We start from the raw sequence: 20,221 nt of genomic DNA, 5'->3' as shown, positions 1-20,221 counted from the left end.
ATAAGAGAGAGAAAGAGAGAGAGAGAGACAAGCATATTGCCTTGTTTTAATTAAATCAAACAGCCCATGTAACCTCCCCTGCCACTTGTCGCCGAGTCTTAAGGACATGTTCTTGCAATGGTGATCGCGCCATCCTGTTCTTGACAAATTCATGAATAACTATTTTGTGAGTCATTCTGCTATCACCCTGCTAAGATTTCATCATGGCAATTAGTTGGTTTTTTTTGGTCACCTCTGTGTTCTTCTGTCACGCCTAGCTGATCACAGAGGCATTAATCTGACAACTGCTTCTGACTTCCTGGGATGCTCAGTCCCATGAACATGAAAAGGTCTGCCGTGTTATTGTAACTTAATTTACCTCGTTAGCTGGACGCACACAATAATATCTTGTTCCGCTATGTAACACTCCCCTACGAAGCCTTGTGCTCTTGACATCTAGCTGGCTACAACATTTTCCCTGAATTAACTGTATTTGTTCAAGCATGCTTAACTGGGCTTTTTCCTAAAGCTGCAAAGCTGAATTCTCTGTTGGTGCAATTTTAAAATGGCAGCTTGCGATGTTATGTTTCTCTGCAGGACACATTTGCTCTGCATTTATTTGCTAGCTACCGAGTCCTGGTGCATACCTGCCATATTTTATATCTTCTTATGGGTAAGCTGCAACCTCATCCTACCTATTAGCCATGCTGCACCCTACTTGTGTAGTGAGACCCTATCCTGGGTACATGCCTCCCTGGCACCCAGTCTATTCTATTTAAAAGCACACTCATTGTGCAAGCTAATGCCTTATCTGTCCCCTAATTGTGTAGCAAAACTATCTATTCTTTGTGCCAGCTGCCTTTCCAGGAGAATTTAAAGTGCAGTTTCAAATGTGTCCTTTCTGATTTTATAATTCTGTTTCTTCTGAGGAAGGCAGGAGGACATGTTTTCTAGGCAACAATTGTCCCACTACAATTGTAAAGCTATTACTACAGCACATGGCAGCGAAGGAATTCGGCTTTTTGCGCTACATACAACTTGCTAATACTATTGCTATTACTATTGTCGTGATTATTATCATTAATAAAGTAGGACAAGTGCCTGTCGAATGGTTTCATATAGGTGTCTACATTTTGAGAATGAGAAATTTAAGTAATTGAGGAATGTCATATCAGATTCTACAACAATGATTGGAGAGTCTTTAACCTGATTTAGCTAAAACATCTAGGAAAGTGAATCTGAACAGTACACCTTTTTTTGCTGCAGTGAAAATAGAAGGTCATGAAAAGTGGAACGCTGCTTTTTTGCAGCTCTTGGGGCATCAAGTATTGCTTTCTATGGACAGAGGCTATCCAGATTTAAAATTTGATTATGTCACGAGCCAACTTGTCTGTGTCTGGTCTCCTCTTGCTCCAGATGAAGGAGTTGATATTTCTATTTATTATAAAAAATGTCAGTAATGTAAGAGAGAGAATTTAAATGTTAATTTTTATATAATTACCTTTTAAGGTACTTTTTGTATTATGGGCATTTGAAGATATTTTTGAGGCCATTTTAGCCATCAATAATAACACAAAATAATTACCTCTTCCACTACTTTATCCTAGTTTTTAGATGTTTCTTATGCATTAGGCCTGTGTTCCATGTTCCAAGTCATCATTTTCATGATATGGATTACCTTAAGAGTACAAAACCCATCAGATGTTAATAGCCTCTAATATAGCCTTGCTAAGCAACCCACACGGGCACAGCGCCACTCAGTAGCGCTCGCTGGCCGGGGAGTGCAACTCCAGTTCATAGTCACTGGGCAGCACATTGTGGGTATGCAAATTGGCTCAAAAGCATGCTTTTTGCCCCAGAAAATTGTCTTTGTCTTAAAGGGCATCACTATTTTATGAATCTTTTTATCAATCCAAGACCACCAGCACTCAAGGATACAGCCAACTACATACATATTTCACCTTCATCTGGGATGATTGATTTGGTACAGTCTGACCACCTTCTTACAGATTTCTGTGGGTAACTTCCATGAGACGTCTTGACGATTTGCATCATCTTTCATATTACATATCTGTCTGATAAAGCTACCCTGATTTCCCTGCCATCGCTACGTAACGTGGTATTAACTGGTTCTCTCTGCTTTCCACTTCCATTATCTCGCAAGAAATCTCTGAACAAACCAACCACTATTGCTACATTCCTTAATTCTTCCTTCACACTCTACTTTGTAATGTTATGTTATTTTGCATTTATATAGCGCCTTATGTACCATTAGTATGGTCTCAAGGCGCTGGTAGGTTGAACGCCCTCGGGAACCGAAGTTCAAGTCAGTAGAGAGAGGTAGAGGGAGTCAAAAGACACGTGTGAGCACCAGTTATGTGTGCAGCTTAGGTGGTATTCGTGTGATAGCTGCTTCTTAGTGGTAGGTGTGGTGGTTGAGAGATCAATAGTATGTGTTAGTTCTGGCAGGTTGTTATCCAGACCGATACTGGCTGCGTTAGGCCTGGGGAGAACGCCTAGGCTGGAAGGTGTATAACCAGCAGTGTTTAGATAGGGTAATGGGAAGTATGAGGCAGAATGATGGTATGAGAACAGCTATACCGAATGGTGTCATAGTATCGCTGTGTTCTGGATGAGTGGTGGTGTAAGGAAGAGAGTAAGCGTGGAGATGTGATAAGATGGTTTATCTTTGGTGCTTGCGGTCGCGCTCACTCCAAAGGTTCCTTGTACGCCATCCGTTCCATGTACTCAGACAGTTCTACTTGTTTACAACTGCTTCAGGCGCTCAAAGCCATTCGTATCAGCCATCCGCACTACACGCTCATCCGGATTACACACTCGTCCGCTCTACGCACTCGTCCGCTCTACACACACACCCGCTCTACCTACGGTCTGACCCGCTCTATTTACTCACCCGCTCTATTTACTCACCCGCTCTACGCACTCACTGGTACTACGCACTCTTGCGCTCTACGCATTCCCGCTCTGCGTACTCGTCCGCTCCACGCACTCGTCCCCTCTAGACACTCATCCCCTCTAGGCACTCATCACCTCTACGCTTTCATTCAATCTACGCACCCATTTGCTCTGTGCACCCATCCGCTCTGACACTGATCCGCACTAGACACTCATCCGCTCTATGCGCTCAACCGCTCTACATACCCACCCGCTCTACACACTCATTGGTTCTACACACAAATCCGTTTTATACACTCGTCCGTTCTGCACACTCATCCGCTCTGCACACTCATCCGCTATGCACACTCATCCGTTCTATACACTCATCTGCACAGCGCAGTTTTCAATGCACTCATCCGCTCCACCTACTTCATCCGCTCTGTTCACTTTGTTAATTAATCCTACATTATCGGTTCAGTCCATGTCACTTGTCGTACGCATTCAGTTTGTTTCGAGCTCTCGATCAGTCCCATGCCCTACACCCGTCTCATCTATTCGAATTGTCCATTCATGCCATGCACTCACAGAATCCATGCCATGCCACTGTGCACTGATCTCTCTCCCAAACTTATATATATATATATATATATCTTTTTTTTACCGTTTCATTGCTTTGATCTGGTTTATTCATTCCATTCTGTGTGTCCTTTTTAGACTACTTTAGAGGTTATTAGTTTTTGATTTCGCACTTGGTTCATGATGTTGTATTGCTATTTGTTTGAATGTTAATTAAATCTAGTCGTCTGGGTTAGTTGACAGGTTGTTATCCACTTTATTCCTTACGTCCACATTGATCCTTTTGTCCATTACATTTGTTTATTTCATTAATTTCAGCTGCATTACTGTCTTCATACAACTTATTCTTTATATTTACTTTACAGGTATGATCGTTTTTACTCAATCTATTTTGTTTGTCCTTTTTAGCTAATCGGTAGAGGTTATTAGTTTACGATTTCTTGCTCGGAATCATGATACTGCATTGATATTTATGATCAAGTATTTTGGCAACGTCTTTGACTTTTGACTAATATGTTCTGTGCATTCTAAACGTTAGTGCAAAATTGTTCCTACCGCCTTGTGGTTTGATCATTTGGGTATGTTCAAACACCATTAATGCTATGGTAGGGTTAAAAAAGCATTACAAAACGCACCCCTTCTACATGAAATTTAAGATTAGAGTAAGTCATTTCAGCTAAGCCACACATGCCATAGCGCCGCTCAGTAGGCATCCATGGAAGTTCAACTCCAGTTCAAAGCTATTGGACATTGCATTGTGGGTATGCAAATCAGCTTAAAGGCATGCCTTTTGCCCCAGAAAATTGTCTTTGGCTTTTGAGATAATTTGCATTCATGGTGATGAAGGATGTCATTCCCTCCAACACTCATCTATTCCCCCCATACATCAACTAGTGTTAGTGTGGCTTAATTGTATGCCTAACATTATGTTGCCCAGTGACAGTTTGTGTTGTGGATTCATCAATCTGATAGAGGTCAATTCAGTTTCACCGCCAAGAAGTGTCGTCTTCCCTTTCCTGTAATTCCATAGGTACATGTTAATAGTATAGGAGATCATAATTTGTTGCATATACTGGTATTACCTCAAGTGCTTCAAACTTGATCACTTTCTTATTTATAACCCACCCACTGTACGCGCCTCTCTTCCATATGATAGCTTTGCACCACAACATTTAGCCCCTGATGTTGCAATGAAATAAGTACATTATTTCTGAATTTGGCACAATTCTGCGTGCCAACTAACTGGAATGTACGATTACCGAAGAAGAATTGCAGAAGACGTGAACTATTTTGTTGAGGAACCAATTAACTCCTATTGCAGAATCAAGCAACCACTGCATTCTGTTGTATTGCAACCAGGCGTCTTCTTTGCGCAGTGCTTGATGCACAAAACAGTTCCCTTTGGAAAGAGGACATAGGTATAGTGTCATCTGCGCCATCTCATATGTATGTGCAGAGCAGATCTCGTGCATTCAGCACTATGTGCAATGTCTCAATTGCACATTCCCAAGGCCTATACAGGACATCAGGCCACACTTCCTGCATTTTGCTGGGCAACCCTCCCACCGTAGTGCGCCTTGCCTTCGAAGAGACACATCTCATGAGGAGAAAGTTTCTGCCAAACCACACAGCATACCTCAGAGGTCCTCAGCGGCCACGATCCATGGCCCACTGGCATACAAGAAAACAAAGCATGTCACAGACAATTGTCTTATTTCAAGTAGAGGACTGCACATTCTGGGCAAGGATTAACCATAATATACTTTGGTAACACATCGGTATGAGTCGCATGGAGTGTGAGCTAGCCATTTTTTTATCACCTGTAGAAATTTTCAATGATTCGAAGTATAAACTTTGTAGTTCAAAATGGAGAATTTCTTCTAGTATGTCACACATTTGGGTTCCAAACAGAGTTATTCTTTGACTGTAATTGCATGCGATGGCTAGATTTTTTTTCGTGTATGTCTACACTGTAATTTGGAAATGTCCCTGGTTTGTGCTATTCAAAGATAGTTTATTCACACGTGGCAAGCTGTTTCTCACCGAACCTAATTGTTTTTCTTTTTTATCAATAATCTTGGAAGGGAGTAGAAACAGCAGCAAATATTTTGCAAGCAACGATTCCTCAAACACCTCCCAAAATAGCCGAAAACGACAGCAGGCAACCACAACAGAAGCATGCTCGAACGCTGTAGAGGATCCCATGTGGACATTAATCAAACACACGTCTACAGCAGTCCTGATGACATACCAGGTGCCTAACAGGTGCGTAAGCTGCTTGTGCAAGGACTCTAGGCGTTGTGTGCCACAAAACTGGTATGTAAGAAATTGGCATGAAATAAACTCACTGGTATTAGTAGTAGTAATTTTTTATCATATACAAGAAACGTCAGATCTATGTCTAAATGTCGAAGGCATAAGACTGACTCTGTGGAAGGCAGCCTTTAAGGCTGCCACCTGCAGGGTCGGTCTTATGTCTCTCTTCCCCGAGTCCTTCATAGGCCGTCCAGCAACAGCCCTCCTGCTGGATGTCCCTGCTGCCGCACTCCCCCTTCCTCACCACTTACCTTAACAGCCCTCCAAGCCTGTCCGTTTGCTGTCTACCGACTGCGTCCCTCAAAACAGCAGTGAGGGACGTGGTATGGAGTGCGTTGCACTTCCTGATGCAGTCTTTTATGCATGAGGTTTTGAGGGACACAGTCTGGGGAACCGCATTAATTCCAATTATAATGACAATGACAGCAGTCTTACATAATGTACAAGCTTCATTCCCTCTTACTGATCCAATTCTAATTTGGATCATATAACATAAACAAACAACAAATGCCTGTGGTAAAACATGGGCCCAACTACATATTATACTCTCATTTGTCACTCCCTTCAGATTTTACATCATATAACCTCGGAATCTGTATTTTGGAAATTGTCAGCATTTCCTATATTAAAAAAAACAGTGGTAGTTTCAAGATGCGGCGACTGCCTTTTTGGGCGAGGCCTCAGTGCTGTGAAGCAATGCCGGTGACAGCTGTGCGCTATACACAGTATCTGACATAGATATTGATCATGTTTGTTTGGAGCACCTCTTACAAAATGCATATTCTATAAAAAAGCTATCATTAGACTCCAACTGCCTGACAACTTCTTCTCATTTCACAACTCCCAGTGCCTTTTAAATTCAGTCTGCTGTTACCCACCTTGTGGTGAAGGAGCTGAGAGAAGGGAAAGGAATTTGGAAAAGGGAAACTCTAGGAGCGTGGAGGAAGGATGCAATGGAAATGAAAGGAAGCATTGGAGGAAAGAGACAAGAGAAAGGAATTGCAGGCATTGGAAGAGGTAAAGACAGGAGAATGTAGGAAAGAGAAGGAAGGCATTGGAGAATGGAGACAGGCGCTTACGATGGGAGGTAGCAGAGAACAGGAGGAAGCCATTTGAGAAGGGTGGGAAGTAGTGAGGAGGTGGACCAAGATATCTGAACCGCACAACCAATAATTCCCAAGTGCCAAGCGAGAAAGGACAAAAGATAGAGGGGGGTGTTGAAAAGCAGATGACGGACCCTGTGCATCTTTAGCTGGGGTGCTTCTCAGGGGCAAGCCCTAAAGACAAAGAGAGCCATGTCACCTAGCTCCAGTGATTGGTAGGGTTACATGTCTAAAGACTCTGTATGAGGGATGGAGGGAGGAAGAGAGGCAGCTGGAGCATTGCCGAGAACAATGGTGGGACTGGAAAACCCATCAACAAAACTAAATAGCACTTTCCCACTAAGAACCTGTGGTAGACTCCCGAGAAGGTGGAGCCTGTAGTGGCATCTTAAGAAGGATGAAACTTGGGTGGGCTCTCGAGAAACATGAGCCTGTCTTGAGTTTGCGAATAGCATGAGCCCATAGTGGACCTGTAAGAAGGCTGAGCATGTGGAGGACTTGTTAGAAACCAGAGGCTTTGGTGGGCTTACAAGAAGTCTGTGCCTGTTGTGGGCTTGGAAAACCTCTGAGCCAGTGGTTAACACAGACCTCTATGCTTCCCTTGGGGTGAGGGACTGAAATGATGCTGGCCCTAATGGAGCAGAAATTAACAGTGATCTGAAATCCAACGTCTGCCAGTGTGTCCTGACTACAATTCAGTACAATTGAAGTCTTAAGGGTATTCGGATTCTGTCTCCTTCCCCATTCAGGTTAACACATCATGAGCAGAATCAATTATGTCACTTTTAAAAGTATTTAAACCTTCCGCTTTAGTCCCTAGAAATAGCTAAATGTCCCTTTACAGAGAAAAAGCTCACTGTCCCTTATGGTGTAGTATCCCTAGTGTGGCGCTGGTGTATCGCCTATCTGGGGGTTGGGGGGGGGGTGAAAAAAGGAAAAATGTGAGAAAGCACTCCCTAGCCTGGCTCACTACTTTCCTATGCTAAAAGCTGCACATTAAGGGCAGTCAACAATCGTCTTTAATGCTGTTGCTGTCCCTCCATGTGACTTATCATAAATACGGTGGAGCAACCACCGTCTAGTGGAACTGTTTCCACTGAATTTTGGTAAAAGATTATGTGTGTCCTATATTCCAGATCACTTTAGTTATCTTGAATCTGGTGGGTCGGATTAGCTGCCTAATCCAACCAGTGTCGCCTGGTTTCAGCAGGGTAACTTGTTTGCCGCTTTCATCAGGACCTTATATAGTGCCCCATGTGGACACTTATTCAATTATTAAAAGGACAGTTCTTATTATGGCTGTCTTCTAATTTCTTTTGGTGGTGTGGGCATCCTCCACATAGTTGGGATATTTCATCGTTGCGTCCATTCCCTAAAAGGGAAAATACATATAAATCGGGGGACTGGAATTTCCATGACTACTGTTTACTATACTGTCCTATCCTTAGTTAATCTTACCGGAAACTTGTGGCCTGTATAGTGTAGGCGTGAATCCGGTCTCTGTGGTGCATCTGTTGGTCCCCTATTGAGTAAGTGACCACCAGTGAGTTTATATTCTACTGTGTTGTTACAAATCTCAGCTGTAAGTCTCTTTGCATAAGAAGGTGACGGGACACTTACCCTATTTGTTCAAAATCGACTTGCTCGATACGTGAGGGATATTCATGTCCTTCTTTTTCTAGTAGGCTGTCTCGTGTAGTTAACAGACGGTGCCTAAAATAGCGAAATATTGTCAGGCAAAACGTTTTTTCTAGAGATTACGAATTGTGACTTATAGGTGCATTAAGACTAATTGCTCTTTATGGCTAGGGAGAACAAAGTCAATATATTAAGTCTTCCCTTCCTTGACACATTCGCTCCCGTTTACCGATATCTGCATGTTTACATTTCGCAGTATCGAGTGGTGTTAGTGTTACGGCGACTACGCGATTTTTAAAAATTTAGAAGTTTGCAGTTTAAGTATTATAAATGAGGAGAATGAGCTAAGCATAGAGTTGGGTTTACCTGCTCTGCGGTTGGCGTCTTGTTATGCCCGTCTCCTTCCAGATTCTGCGTGGTTTGCGGTCGCCATATTGGAAGAGTTTCCTTTATGTACTCGTCTCGGTGTTCTGTAGTCCCTTTTTAGTTTCTATTAGGGACGTTTCTGATGGTAACGTTCTCATGATGTGTACTCCTTTTGTGGGGGCATTGTCTAAATGTGCCATCATTATTCTTACATTAGTTTGTGATAATACAGATGTGCTTCGTCATTCAGCATTAAAGGAATCTCCCGTGTTATAATCACATCACTCTTCTGCAGTCCTTTTTTAGTTTCTATTGGGGACGTTTGTAGTGGTAACGTTCACATAATCCATGCCACTTGTGCGGGAGCATTTTATAAGTATGTCATCACTGTTTGTGCATGAATTTGCCACAAAAGAGATCCTCTATATATATATGGGTATGCTTAGTCATACAGTATTGGTGATTGATTAAAATTGTAAAATGACGCCCAATGCAGTTCTAATCTCTTTGCCATTCATGTAGGTTATGCTAAGCATTATCTAAATATGCCATCGTTATTTGTGCGTTAATTTGCCACAGGGGGGATCCTCTATAAGAGTTTGCTTTGTCATACAGCATTGAAGGTTAATAGTAGTCTTAGTGTAACGCCCAATACAGTTATAATCTCTTTGCCATTCATGCAAGTATGCTAGATGTAGGTGTAGTTCGGTCTTTCAGGCTAAATATGCATGTTTGGCGATCATAGTGTCCGGGGGCTCTAACGTTGTTGTGATACCATACTCTTAACCTTATAGGTGTAGTGGTCCATTTGGTAATGTTTACAAGACCACTAGGGCTTGCCAACAGATTGCTTAATTCAGGCCAATCGAATGGCTTTTGAGTCTGAATATCCATGCTTGTTCTCGTTTTAGGAGCATTTCTCCTAGGTTTCCACCTCTTTTCGGTTGTACTATTTTTTCTAGTATCATCCAGCTCACATCATTCTCTATGTGTTTCATTAGTAGGTAATGCTCAACTATAGGGGCAGTGGCCCTTCTCATTCTTATGTTTGACCTGTGTTCCCCAATGCGCACTTTTATAGGTCTCGTTGTCATCCCTACATAAATCTTGTTGCAGGGGCATTTTAGCAGGTAGACCACGCTTTAAAATCTTCTTAGACCTTCAGTCAAGTAACCTAATACATCAATTTATCTGCTGTTCCCTAGAAGAAAAACACTCCACCCATGAACTCGATGGCATAACCTTTGTATTGTAAAAGCATAGTAACAAATAAAGAAACATTACCAGCACTTTCTTTTCAACATTCTTTTCTTTCTGGACACATTGGAGCCACATTTCCTATAAACTTCAGAGCCGGGAGTACACGGTCCCACATGTGAAGCACCATGAGGCTAGACTTCTAAGGGTTTTATGATAAATTTAGGTTACAGTTGGCTTTAGAGTTAGCAATAGCTCATCGGCTTCAGTTAGGATTAGAATGAGACTTTATTTAATTATTTATTTATTTAGACATTTATAGCAGCGTGCCAAACCCTCAGGCATCAGGGCGCTAGTTACATAAATTGGCAAATGAATATTCTTCAAAGTACAGTATCACTCGCAGCGGATTACAGTGTGCAAATGGATTCTTATATGCATATTCTGACATTGCCACACCTCATGGTGCTGGGGCTACATCAGGTATACTACTAGGACACATCAGGTTAAGAACATTCTGGGAAAGCCATACCTCATGGTGCGGGGGCGTTACATCAGGTATATTAAGGGACACATCAGGTAAGGTAAAGTACAGTCTGGCAAAGCCACACCTCATGTTGCGGGGGGCTACATCAGGTATACTACTAGGACACATCAGGTAAAGTACAGTCTGGCAAAGGCACACCTTATGGTGCGGGGGGCAACATCAGGTATACTACTAGGACACATCAGGTAAAGTTAAGTACAGTCTGGCAAAGCCACACCTCATGTTGCGGGGGGCTACATCAGGTATACTACTAGGACACATCAGGTAAAGTACAGTCTGGCAAAGGCACACCTTATGGTGCGGGGGGCAACATCAGGTATACTACTAGGACACATCAGGTAAAGTTAAGTACAGTCTGGCAAAGCCACTCCTCATGGTGCGGGGGGCTACATCAGGTATACTACTGGGACACATCAGGTAAAGTACAGTCTGGCAAAGCCACTCCTCATGGTGCGGGGGGCAACATCAGGTATACTAGCGGATAGAGGACGAGTAGGGTACAGTCTAGTAGCGTAATTTGCGGCGTGAGTGCAATGCTACAGGAGATGCAGGAGCGGAAGATAGTGTAGAGGGAAAAGGATAGATACAATAACTAGATAGAGCAGGATATATAGACAATATAGGGCAACATCAGTTATAAGAGGCTAGAGCCATCTGATGAGGGGCCACTTATGTTCATCATCAGTAAGAATCCAACTGATCACAGTAGGCAGGATCGCCACAGCAACCGAGCGTAGGGCAGGCAAGTAGGTTGTGCGCAGGCCGGTGAGAACTCACCTTAAATAGCGCATGACTCTGTCGATTAGTAAAGATCAGATGAGATAAGACAGGTAACGGTGGGCCAGTCATAGTGCGTCTGTTAGGAAGGTCTGAGTGTGGATAGGAGATGCCGTATGGGCACAGGCTGTCACAAGGCAGGAGCGGGGTGGTTTGGAAGGGTGAGTGGTGGGCTCGAGAAGTAGGGCAGCGGTAATAGTGGCCAGGAAGAATGCAGACTCATACCTGAAGGGAAGAGGATCCACCAGGCCGGTTGCCAGGCACAGACTGGAGCGGTCCTTCGGCTTTGTCCTTCGGCGTGGGACTGAGCCGGCACAGCCTGCCGGCAGTGCATGCAGCAGGGTGGTCGGTCTCCATACGGTCAATCAGACCCAGGTAAGGGCAGGGCCTCAAACATAGGCAGAGGCTGTTGTGCTGGGGTGGAAACAACGGCGGCCATCTTTTCACGGGTCAGAGGCCCATTTCAAATCATATTAGAGCCACATGGTAGCCCCTCACTCATGATAGGGAGCGGGCTCCAGGTGGATGTAGGGGCAGCTAGATGAAGTATGCTGCGCAGTACTCCTGCACATTAGGATGCGAGTTAGGGTTGTCAGACCATCAGCTGGTCAAAGGATAGCGTTAGTGTGAGTTGGTGTTTGGACTCATTAAATGAAAGGAGCAAGATTATGTTACCTAAAATAATGTCTGGCTGCAAACAGAGGCGGAAATATAGTAAAACAAGTAACATTGTATGCGGCTTTTAGAGTCAACCTTTTGTATTCCACACTGCAGCCATCACTCCTGCTCAGCTGCTGATAAGTAATGTGTAGAAGAGGCAACAGTCCGCGGTCTACTCCCAGTTCAATATGCATTTGTGAATATGGATGAGCAGTTTATTCATGAATACAGATGACCTAGGAGTCGGATGCTTGTGTGCCAAGTATAGTCGAAGGGCGAGAATTTGCATATCTAATTTGCACCTCAACATTGGAGAACTAGCCTGTCCCTGCAAGTTAGAAGGCTGGTGGCATTGTGGCTGCAACAGCCAGGGACAACTCCAGCACTGATGGGAATGTAAAAAAAGGGGCCTATACGGCAGTTGAATGCTGTGACCATGTTGCATTATCCTTACCACAACTTCATATTTCTTTTAACAGCCAAACCTGACACAGTAGTGTTCAAGTTTATACAGTCTATATTTTCATAAATTAGCAGAATATTTATTATCACAAATGATCAGTGAACCTCCTAGCCAGAATCCTCAACCAGGAGGCGCAGAATTGAGGCTGTGGATGTGGAGTATTTCTTCAATGTACTATAACCAACAGATTTGTATAGGTGTTCAATGTTAAAGGTATTTGTACCGCACACCGTCACCAACGGAGTTGGTCCCCAGGCGCTCTGGCGGATCTGCAAACGAGAAGGTGGGATGGGTTAGTAGGTGAAGTGGGAGTAGGATAGTGAGAGGAGTGGTGTTCTGTTGGCAGCTTCAACTTGGTATACACCGGGTGCTAAGCTTTGGTGCGAGTATCGGATTGATGTCAGTCCTCGTGCGCTGTTGGTGCGGCTTATGGGTTGTTGCGGTGTTGTGAAGTGCAGGCAGGTTGTTGTGCGAGAGATGGTTGTGTGAGATTTTTGAGTGAGATAATTCTGCAGAAGTGCTGAGTTTTTTATTAGTGGGTTCTATGAAGTTTAACATGCTAACATTCAGAACTCTGTCCGAGTGTGGCGCTCGCCAATCCTCTCAATCTGATCAGGGTGGGCGAAGGGGATATGCCTTGCAGGGTTTTTGGTTTGTGTGAGGTGCTCCCTGTGCTGTTCTAATACGCTCTGTAAGTGTTCTAATTGCTCCTCACCGTTCTATTCTAGCGAGCTCTGTAGGTGTTCTTATGCTGATGGATTCATTAATGTGGGTTGGGTGCTGGTGCTGGAGCTGGTGGTGTGGTCTCCTCTCGCAAACGTTCTATCTAAATGTGTCTGCTGGGGGTTTTGATATGGTACGGCCGGGAGGCAGTGGGTGAGTCATTTAAGGGCTTTCATCTCAGTCTGAGTATGTGATCAGTCTATGGTGTCCTCCTTTTGTGGCTATTTCCCGTAATATCTTAATATCTAGGTGTGATGGAAGACTTGCTCTAGAGAGCAGAATTCCACGCAACCTAGTTGAGAGACATAGTTTGAGACTTTAAACAATGAAAGTCCTTTGCATAGATGCACTAAAATTAAAATTCGAGACATAAGCCAAAGCTTTAACTTGTCTCTGGGACCTCATCCTCCTATTAAATGATACACCCAGGAAGCCAAGCTTGTCTTCAAGTATTCCAAAGATGTGGAATGCCTCCAACAGCTACTATAAGAAACACATTTGGGATTCGTCTTCCCTCTTTCTTCCACTCTGAAGACCCTGGAAATCAACAGATGAAAACATGCACCTCTGTGCTGTTAAATCTTTTATTCTGTAAACATATTCATCCCCAGGCATAGGACAATATTGTCCACTGTTTTCAATACTTGAATAATGCACTATTATGGATGACGCTGGAGCTGTACATTGAAGAACACTGCTATAATAATAACTCTGCGCTTTCATTAGAAACAAGTCATACTATATAAATACAGTTTTGTAAGACTCCAAAATAGTAATGTAATAGAGGATGACTTTTTCAAAACTTCTTCAGACATAAATAATATACGCCTTGGTCTGATGGTACTTTTTATTTCATATTCTGTAAATGCCTAGTTCAGTATGAATGAAGATCATGGTTGTAATATGCCTGAACCAAATGATTGCTTTATTCTGTTTTTTCTTTTGTCTTTTTGTTCACCCAATGAATTGCAATGTATATTTCTGTAAATAGAATCTGTTCATGTATAGTAGGTGTAAGGAACCTCTCCTGGGAAAAATGGCTCCTTCCCCAGTTCCTTACTCGCTTCTTGTAAGTCACTGCATTGTATGATGGGCGCCATTCTCCCGTGGAGTGCTGCTTAATGATATTGAGGACCCCTGTGGATTCAGACACTTGCTGCCTTGTCATTGGGCCCTGGGTTGGTTGTCATGTGGTTGGGAAGTGGGCGGGCCTGAACTTGCAAGAAGCCCTCTTGCCTACTTTAATTCAAGACAGGCAATAGGTATGTGTGGTGTCTGCCTCCCTTCCCCTCAGAGCATTGGTGTCATTGCCTGCATGTGTCTGAGTGTGTGTGCACTCCTAGCGTGTGAATCTGGAGTCAGACAATCTTCTGGTAAGCAGTGGTGGATGTTCAATGCATGTTCACTACGTGTAACCCTCCTTTGTTGCTTGGATTTTGCAAGTTTGTAATTCCAGATAGTGAAAATGGTGTGTATTTATGTTTTCACTTTCCATGTGAATAACGCTATCATCGTTCAGATGCACCTTGGTAACCGCAGGGCATCCTTGGGCTGCGCAGGGATGAGTCTCAATGGAAACTGATTACTACAGCACCCAGGTCGAAATGTAAAATATATTTCCTTGCTGATCTGGGATTATGAAATATTGTAACAGTGTTTCCTTATAAATGTAGAGGCTTGCCTGTCTGGGTCCTACCTTTTACCAAAAGCACTGGGATCAAGAGTGCCTCATGTTTACTCTAGGTTGTCATGGATATCATTATTCGCAGTGAATGCCTTGGGCCCCCCCAAGCCTGCCTTGGGGTCTTTGCCCAACCTTAGGGTTGCTAAGAGGAAGAGCCTCCCTGGGAATTCCCCCTTTGGGATCTGCTTGTCATCAAGAGCTGAATGCCCGACAGCCCCCTGCCTAACTCCTGGTATTGGAGCGGGGTGAGCTGGTGTTAGTCCATCCCTCTTACAGGTCATGGCTCCCCTTACCTGTGTCCCATTTGACCACCCCACCCACCAATGAGATTTGTCACCAGCGCGTGCAGTGCACATTCATAGTTGTCAGTAGAGTTAGTCAAACTTGTCACCCTTGAAATAACTTGTACTGTTTATGCATTATAGGGAATCTATAACTACACTATTTCTTCCTATATGCTTGGCATTTTCATTCTCACCTTCCACCTCCATAATCCACTCTGAATCAGGACTCATGCTCTTCTCGTCCACACCTGAACACTGTCGGAGCATAGCACTTTGGCAGTCTTTGGGAAAACATTTCCCTCCAAATGCCAGCAAACATACCTCCCGCCTGTCCTTCCATTGATCCAAGTATAGGCTGGATCCATTGGTGAATATCCATTGGAATAATAGAAAGAGCATAGCAGTATTAGGTGTCACCATTTTCTACTCTAGTTTAGTTAATAGTATAAACCCACTTTTGTAAAGTGCTAAACCAAGATTGCATGAAACTTGTCAACACTGCAGATGTATTCTTCGGCTAATGCCATTAAGAAGTGTAAAATGATTTTCCTTGAACTGCGAAGATGAATGCTCTCCTCTTGCAGACTGCATACGTTCAATGGTTGTTGACGAACAAACCAGCAGCAGATGTATGCTTTGTACCATTAATATGGCATTCTTACCTGTTGCGTGTTTTGTAGAGATAAAGATGCCTTGCTGAAGGAGGACCTGAGGAAGCTGTCTGCCATGCGAAAAGTTCAACCCTTGTTTACCGAAGGGCAGAAGGAGGAACTTGCAGAGGTGCATCCATGGATTCGCAACCAGACAATCCCCCAAGAAATAGATGTCGATGTAAGGATTACTGGTCAACCTTTTTTTTTTTTTTTGGAAGTAGTTGTTATCTGAAATATGGAGAGTGTTTGGCAATCTACGACATTTCCCAAAATTCTGTTTACTGCCAATAGATGGATATTATTAGGAAGTGTCACTTTGAGGACCCTCGAAATCCTCAATGCTCCAGAAATGTGAATACACCTTTAGTTTGAGGCTCAGTGTGTGGTTTGGGGTAATGCCTACTGACGTAGAGGGGAGCCTAAACTTCATGTGAGGTTCTCCTTGGCCAAAGGTGTCAGCATGTATGTCTAACCCATAAGTGCAAAGATCTGATCTAGAATTCCTAATGCCCCTATCCTATTTGTAAACAGTGTCAGGCATATATCTATACGCTAGCTGGCACCTAAGCACTCAGTCTTAGAGTATTTATAGTGACCCAGCATACATTTGTAATGGCTTTCCCAGTCTCACTTCTGCTTCCTTAATGTGTGTTGACTTGATAACTGGTCCTATATGCATGTGATGAAGTCTCTCTGCCTCCTCTCTGGTCTCAAATACCCACAGTGCATAGGAACACCTTTTGTGTGACCGATTCCATGCGTGACTGGTCCAGTGTGTGTGCTCCCTCCTAGTTCTGCTGGAAGCATTCTGAAAGTTCCTGCGATGCAGCTTCTGCACCACTCCTTATGTACAGTTTTCTCACACAAGTTCAGGTATGATGAGGTTATGTGGTAAGGGGGTAGATCTATGTAAAACCATGTAAACCACCTCTATGGGTCGCTTCGCAAAGCGGGTGGCTTTTCCTGGTCCCTAGAACCTCATGATGCCTCCTTTCCTGCACCTCGTAAGTGACTCTCACAAAGCCATTTTGAATGTTAATGTTACACATCTACATGCCTATCAATAAGGCTGCAAATATCCCGCAAGCCCCAATTTCATTTCGAGTTTACAGTAGTCTTTCTAGTAATTGCAGCAGGGGGAGCTTACCCATGTATGTGCTTCCTGTCCTCAGTTAAAGGACAGCTTTTTTTAACTTCATGTTTGGACCTGTGGAGAAGAAGTTGCACTGAAAGACTGTAGTTTTCCTGCTACATGTCTAAAGCCACAATGATATTCATTATCGGTTTGAGAAGTATGTCAGTCCGCCTACTTTGTTCCCTCTCTATTCTGTAGTTTTCCATAAAGTAAGCCTGCTTGTTATTTGTAGAGATGTTTATGCCCAGGCGTTTATATATCTTTGGTTTTGTAGTATTCAGCCAATGCCAACTTCATCTTTGCCACCTCTTTGGGATGTCCCTCCAAAAAGTAAAATTAATAAAGAACATTGCTCTAGATTATTTAGTAAGACAAAACCTATGGTTTCTGTACGGTATTTTAGGTAATTTTTTGTCCTGTCAAAAATAACTGTCATCAGTATAAAAGTGTCTTGTAGCGAGGCTGAGCTCTCAGTTTGGAAAATCTTACCAAAAACACAAAGGTATAACAATAACAACAAAGGTGGCAAGTTACATCCCTGCCTGACACGCTTTTTTGGGCGAAGCAACTATTAATCTAATTTTCTTATATATCTTATAAAATATTAGATACATATTGGTGGTTTGTACAGTGCCTTGTGTGGCAGGAACTAATGTTATTGGTCTCCAGGGGAGGTTCCTTTTTTAGAGTATGACCATTATCCCTTCTTTCCATGAAGCAGGTGGGGAAAATGCATTGCATGTTCAGCCTATGTCACAAGAGTGGTGATCAATTAATGGCATAAACTTTAATGGGGTTAACAAGTAATGCGTGTACATCCTCCTGCCCCCACTAGACTGTAAGATGTATGGTGTATGAACCAGGACCTTTGCTCTTTCCTTTGCCTGTCTGGGCTTCTCCCCTGATCTTCAACTTCCAGAATCCCGCTGGTGTATTTCATCTTGTGGTTCTCTTCCCCTTCTTCCTCCTTATTGCTGTCTGCCTCCTTCCGGCAGTATCTTCCTGTCTTCCTATTCACTGGCTGTAGCATTACCAGCTCCCTCAAGTTATGCGGTACTTTCCTTCCCCCTCTTACAGGGTCGCTCCCCACTACTCCAACCATATCTTTCTCCTTCTGTTGGGTTTTCTCTCTTTTCGTCCTGCTCTGGTCTCTGGGCTTCTCCTCTCGTTTCTTCCCATCCTCTCTGACCTTTCCCTCCCCAAACTCTGGGGTATCTCTCTGACCAATCTCTGGGCTATCTTCCTTCCCAAACTCTGGGGTAATACTCTCCCCAATTCTTTGGGTATCTCTCCCCTGAACCCCTGAGGTATCCCACCTTCCGAACTCTGGTGTATCTCACCCAAACGCTGGGATATCCCTACCCTGACCTTTGGGAGTTCTCTCTCCCCAACTTCTGCCGTAAATCCCATCCTTTTTCCTGCTTCCTCCCAAACTACCTTCACAACTTTCCTCCCCCTCTGCTTCTCCTCCTCTCATCTCCCAGTCACCTACACTTTTCTAGCCACTTCAAAATACTCTTCTCTTCTTCAAAACTCTCCTCCTGGTCTCCCTTTACTCCAAATGTAAACGCTACCTGGTTGTTCTGTGCTTTTCTTTTACTCCCTAAACCTCGCCCCCTCGGTTGATATTAGGATGATTGGTTGCATGAGTGGAGTCTAGAACCTGGACCTATGATTGATCAACATTTGTTCCTGGGCAGTGTCCCTTGCCAGGTAGTTTTTCTTTCCCTTCTCCTTTCCCTGTTTAGTCTGGAAGGCTTGTTATCAGAAGTCCACTATTTTGGATTTTCAGAGTCCTTGTAACTCCAGAAGGTGCCTTTGCCAGTCTGTGGGTCCTGTATATTCTTGTCTGCAGCTTTCTGAAGCCGTGCAGTGACATATAGGTGAATGGCACTGTTGAGTTCACAAGAGCTTGTGTTTGCAAACATGTGTGTACATACAGCTTCAAGCGACCCACCAGTAGTTTGTGCCCTCTAAGATCTGGGTCATGTAGGTTGGGCTCTCTCTGAGTATTTGTCCTGCTTCCCTCTGAAATTCTAGCAACGACATTAAAACTTTCTTAGAGAGACCATGTTGACTATGATGCCCTTGTGCCAAATACCTATAAAGTTCACAGGTAGAGGTAGGGTTAACCAGTGGTTCTTCCACACACCGCACCAATTCCCTTCATTATGTAGTGGGTGGCATTACCAGGCCCCCTTGATCACCCCACCCTCTAGAGCTGGGCATCTTTGTAAGTTTACTGATTCAGTAGTTTGGTGCATATTTTAAAATATTTTTAGTAATTTCATTTGGGCTTGCCTCTTCCTATCCTCAACTGTGCATCTGCCCTGGTATTGTGCAGTGCCTTGGGTCATTCCATGTGTAGGAATTCAGGGGGAGAGGACTTTTAGTACAGTAGTTATTGTGGTTTCATTGAATTCAAATCTTTATTGTATTAATGAAGCAATACAATTGAAAGAACTGGACTTAGTTATTATAGCAAAATGTAACGCTCACCTGGTATCCACAGGGAAGTCACTCAGCCTGTTCTGACCTCTTACGACCTCGAACCCCTCCCTGGAGGCTATTCGACTGGAGACTGTGCCTGAAACACAGGATTGGTAGAGTTTAACTCCCTATTGTCTCTGTGTGCTTGAACCCCTTCTTCCCCGGGGTCCAACCCTTCCCTTTGATCCACAGCTCACCTTGTTTTCTTGGATAGTGTGCTCTCCGTCCTGCTTTCAGCGCAGGGGCGCGCTGATTGATGCAGGCTCGTTGCTGCCTAGTTACTTCACTGGCAAGAGTCCGACAGGTAAGCATAATGAGTCTTTTGAACAGTTCTCTAACTTCGTTCCTTTCCTTCCTTAGATGATGGCCGGCGTCCGGGGATGGCAGCGTGCTGCTGAGATGAGCAGCGCTGAAGGTGAGTGAGAGCACGATGTGCGATGCACCCCTTTCGTATTTGCATTGAACGGAGTTCTTTTTCTGTGTCTTTTAGGTGCCGCAACGTTTTCAGCGTGGATGCCGGTTATGAATAACAAATGCAGTGGGTGAGCGCGGTATGCGGCATCTCTAGATGTTTCCACGCTAACCTGGAGTGTCTTTCCCTCTTGCAGATGGATGAGAAGTTCCGGAGACAGAGTTCCCCCAGAGCGGCTGGGATTCAGGTAAGCATTTGAAGCTCGAACAGTATTTAGAAATAAGCGAAGATTTGCAGAATGCTTATTAATGCCTTTTTTC

The 20,221-nt window shown here is 43.7% G+C and overlaps 1 protein-coding gene across 7 annotated transcripts in view; it reads left to right on the top strand.

Moving 5' to 3' along the window:
* The window catches only part of PER3 (period circadian regulator 3), a 494,927-nt gene that overhangs the window by 451,862 nt on the left and 22,844 nt on the right, over positions 1-20,221 (top strand). For all 7 annotated transcript variants that reach the window (XM_069610411.1, XM_069610410.1, XM_069610408.1 and 4 more), the window contains 2 exons: positions 5,538-5,718; positions 15,892-16,042. In XM_069610411.1, the coding sequence (XP_069466512.1) occupies positions 5,538-5,718; positions 15,892-16,042 (332 nt within the window). The remainder of the gene's footprint in view (positions 1-5,537; positions 5,719-15,891; positions 16,043-20,221) is intronic.

The sequence above is a fragment of the Ambystoma mexicanum genome, chromosome 8 (genome assembly GCF_040938575.1).
Source record: "Ambystoma mexicanum isolate Mex_15411 chromosome 8, UKY_AmexF1_1, whole genome shotgun sequence".
In the NCBI taxonomy this organism is placed as follows: domain Eukaryota; kingdom Metazoa; phylum Chordata; class Amphibia; order Caudata; family Ambystomatidae; genus Ambystoma; species Ambystoma mexicanum.
This window is presented reverse-complemented; position numbering and strand designations above follow the sequence as displayed.